The sequence below is a fragment of the Dipodomys ordii genome, unplaced genomic scaffold (assembly GCF_000151885.1).
Source record: "Dipodomys ordii isolate 6190 unplaced genomic scaffold, Dord_2.0 Scaffold112, whole genome shotgun sequence".
In the NCBI taxonomy this organism is placed as follows: Eukaryota; Metazoa; Chordata; class Mammalia; order Rodentia; family Heteromyidae; genus Dipodomys; species Dipodomys ordii.
Genome location: NW_012267328.1, coordinates 5,952,993 through 5,954,425, shown reverse-complemented (window position 1 = coordinate 5,954,425; position 1,433 = coordinate 5,952,993). Strand labels below are relative to the sequence as shown.

Sequence of the window (1,433 nt, the reverse complement as noted above, 5' to 3'; positions counted from 1 at the left end):
GAGGGGAGGGAGGGGGGAAGGGGGGAGGGGATTAGCTTGTTTTGTGCTGACCCGGGGCTCGAACTCGGGGCCTGGGCGCTGTCCCTGAGCTTTGGCCCAAGGCCGGGGCTGGGACTCGAACTCGGGGCCTGGGCGTTTGTCCCTGAGCATTTTTTGCCCAAGGCTTGGCGCTCTACCACTTGAGCCGCAGCTCCCACCACTGCCGGCTTTCTTGGTAATTTACTGGAGATCAGAGTCTCAGGAACTGGGCCTACCTGGGGCTGGCTTCGAACCAGGATCCTCAGATCTCACCCTCTCTCCCAAGGAGCCTGAGCCAGTGGTGCCCGGTCTTGATGTTTTGTGTGCGCACCTCCCCTGATGGGAAGTTTTTTTGATGTGTGGCCTCTTGAACCTTTCATTTCTCTGTCTTTCCCCCCAGTCTCCAGCATCTCACATACAAGGCCCAATCCCTAGAAATCCAGGATGGCGACTCTGATCTTTGTTGACAAGGAGAATGGACAGCCAGGCACCCGTATGGCTCCTAAGGAGGGGCTGAAGCTGGGGTCCGGGCCTGGTAAGTGTGCCAGGCTTGCTCACGTTGCTCAGGTACTGGGAATGAACCAGGTGGGTGTGGTCCCCAGCCCTGCCCAGCCTTTTAGGTGAGATTCCTGGGCTATTAGAGTCAGCTTTGTGGAACTTTTCTAGCTCAGTTTTATAAGGTGATGGGTTAAGGAACTGAAGCCCAGGGCTGTTAGGGAAGTGAAGGCTCTGCCACTGGCCTGAAGTGAGGGTCAGGTTGGGGGGGGAGGGGGTGTGTGGATTAAACTGATAGACACAGGCAGCATTAGCGTTAATGATAGAGGCGTGTATTCTAACAGTCTCACGGTAGAGTTTTACTCTTCAGTCAAAGCCTTAGATGGGAGAACGCAGGTTTCAACACCACGCGTTGGGAAGGTCTTCAATGCTCCATCGGCCTTACCTAAAACTGCCCGGAAGGCCTTGGGAACGGTTAACCGGGCTACAGAGAAGCCAGGGAAGACTAACGGACCCCTCAAACAAAAGCAGCTGAGCTTCACTGGCAAAAAGGTGAGTGTGGGCTGTAACATGCTGGCTAAAAAACGTTTGTGTGCTTTTTTGTGTATATGTGCTGGTTATGGGGTTTGAACTCTGGGCCTGTGTTTTTGCTCAGCTAGCTTGTTGGCTCTGCTAGTGCTCTACAATCGTGAGCCATGCCTCTAGTCTGTTTGTGCTGGTTTTGTGTTTCTTTTGGAGGTGGATGCTCTCAATCTTCTGCCTGCCTATTCTGGCTTTGAACCGATAACCTCAGCTAAGGTTGCAGGCCCACTTTGGATATTTATTTATTTATTTTGGCCAGTCCTGGGGTTTGAACTCAGGGCCCAGGCACTGTCCCTGAGCTTCTTTTGCTCAAGGCTAGCATTCTACCACTTAAGCCA

General features: G+C 53.2%; 1 protein-coding gene across 1 annotated transcript in view; it reads left to right on the top strand.

The window, feature by feature from the left end:
• Positions 1-1,433, top strand: part of Pttg1 (pituitary tumor-transforming 1) — a 31,742-nt gene that overhangs the window by 447 nt on the left and 29,862 nt on the right. The window contains exons 2-3 of the mRNA XM_013028629.1: positions 419-553; positions 884-1,071. Coding sequence (XP_012884083.1) covers positions 463-553; positions 884-1,071 — 279 coding nt within the window. The 5' untranslated portion in view covers positions 419-462. The remainder of the gene's footprint in view (positions 1-418; positions 554-883; positions 1,072-1,433) is intronic.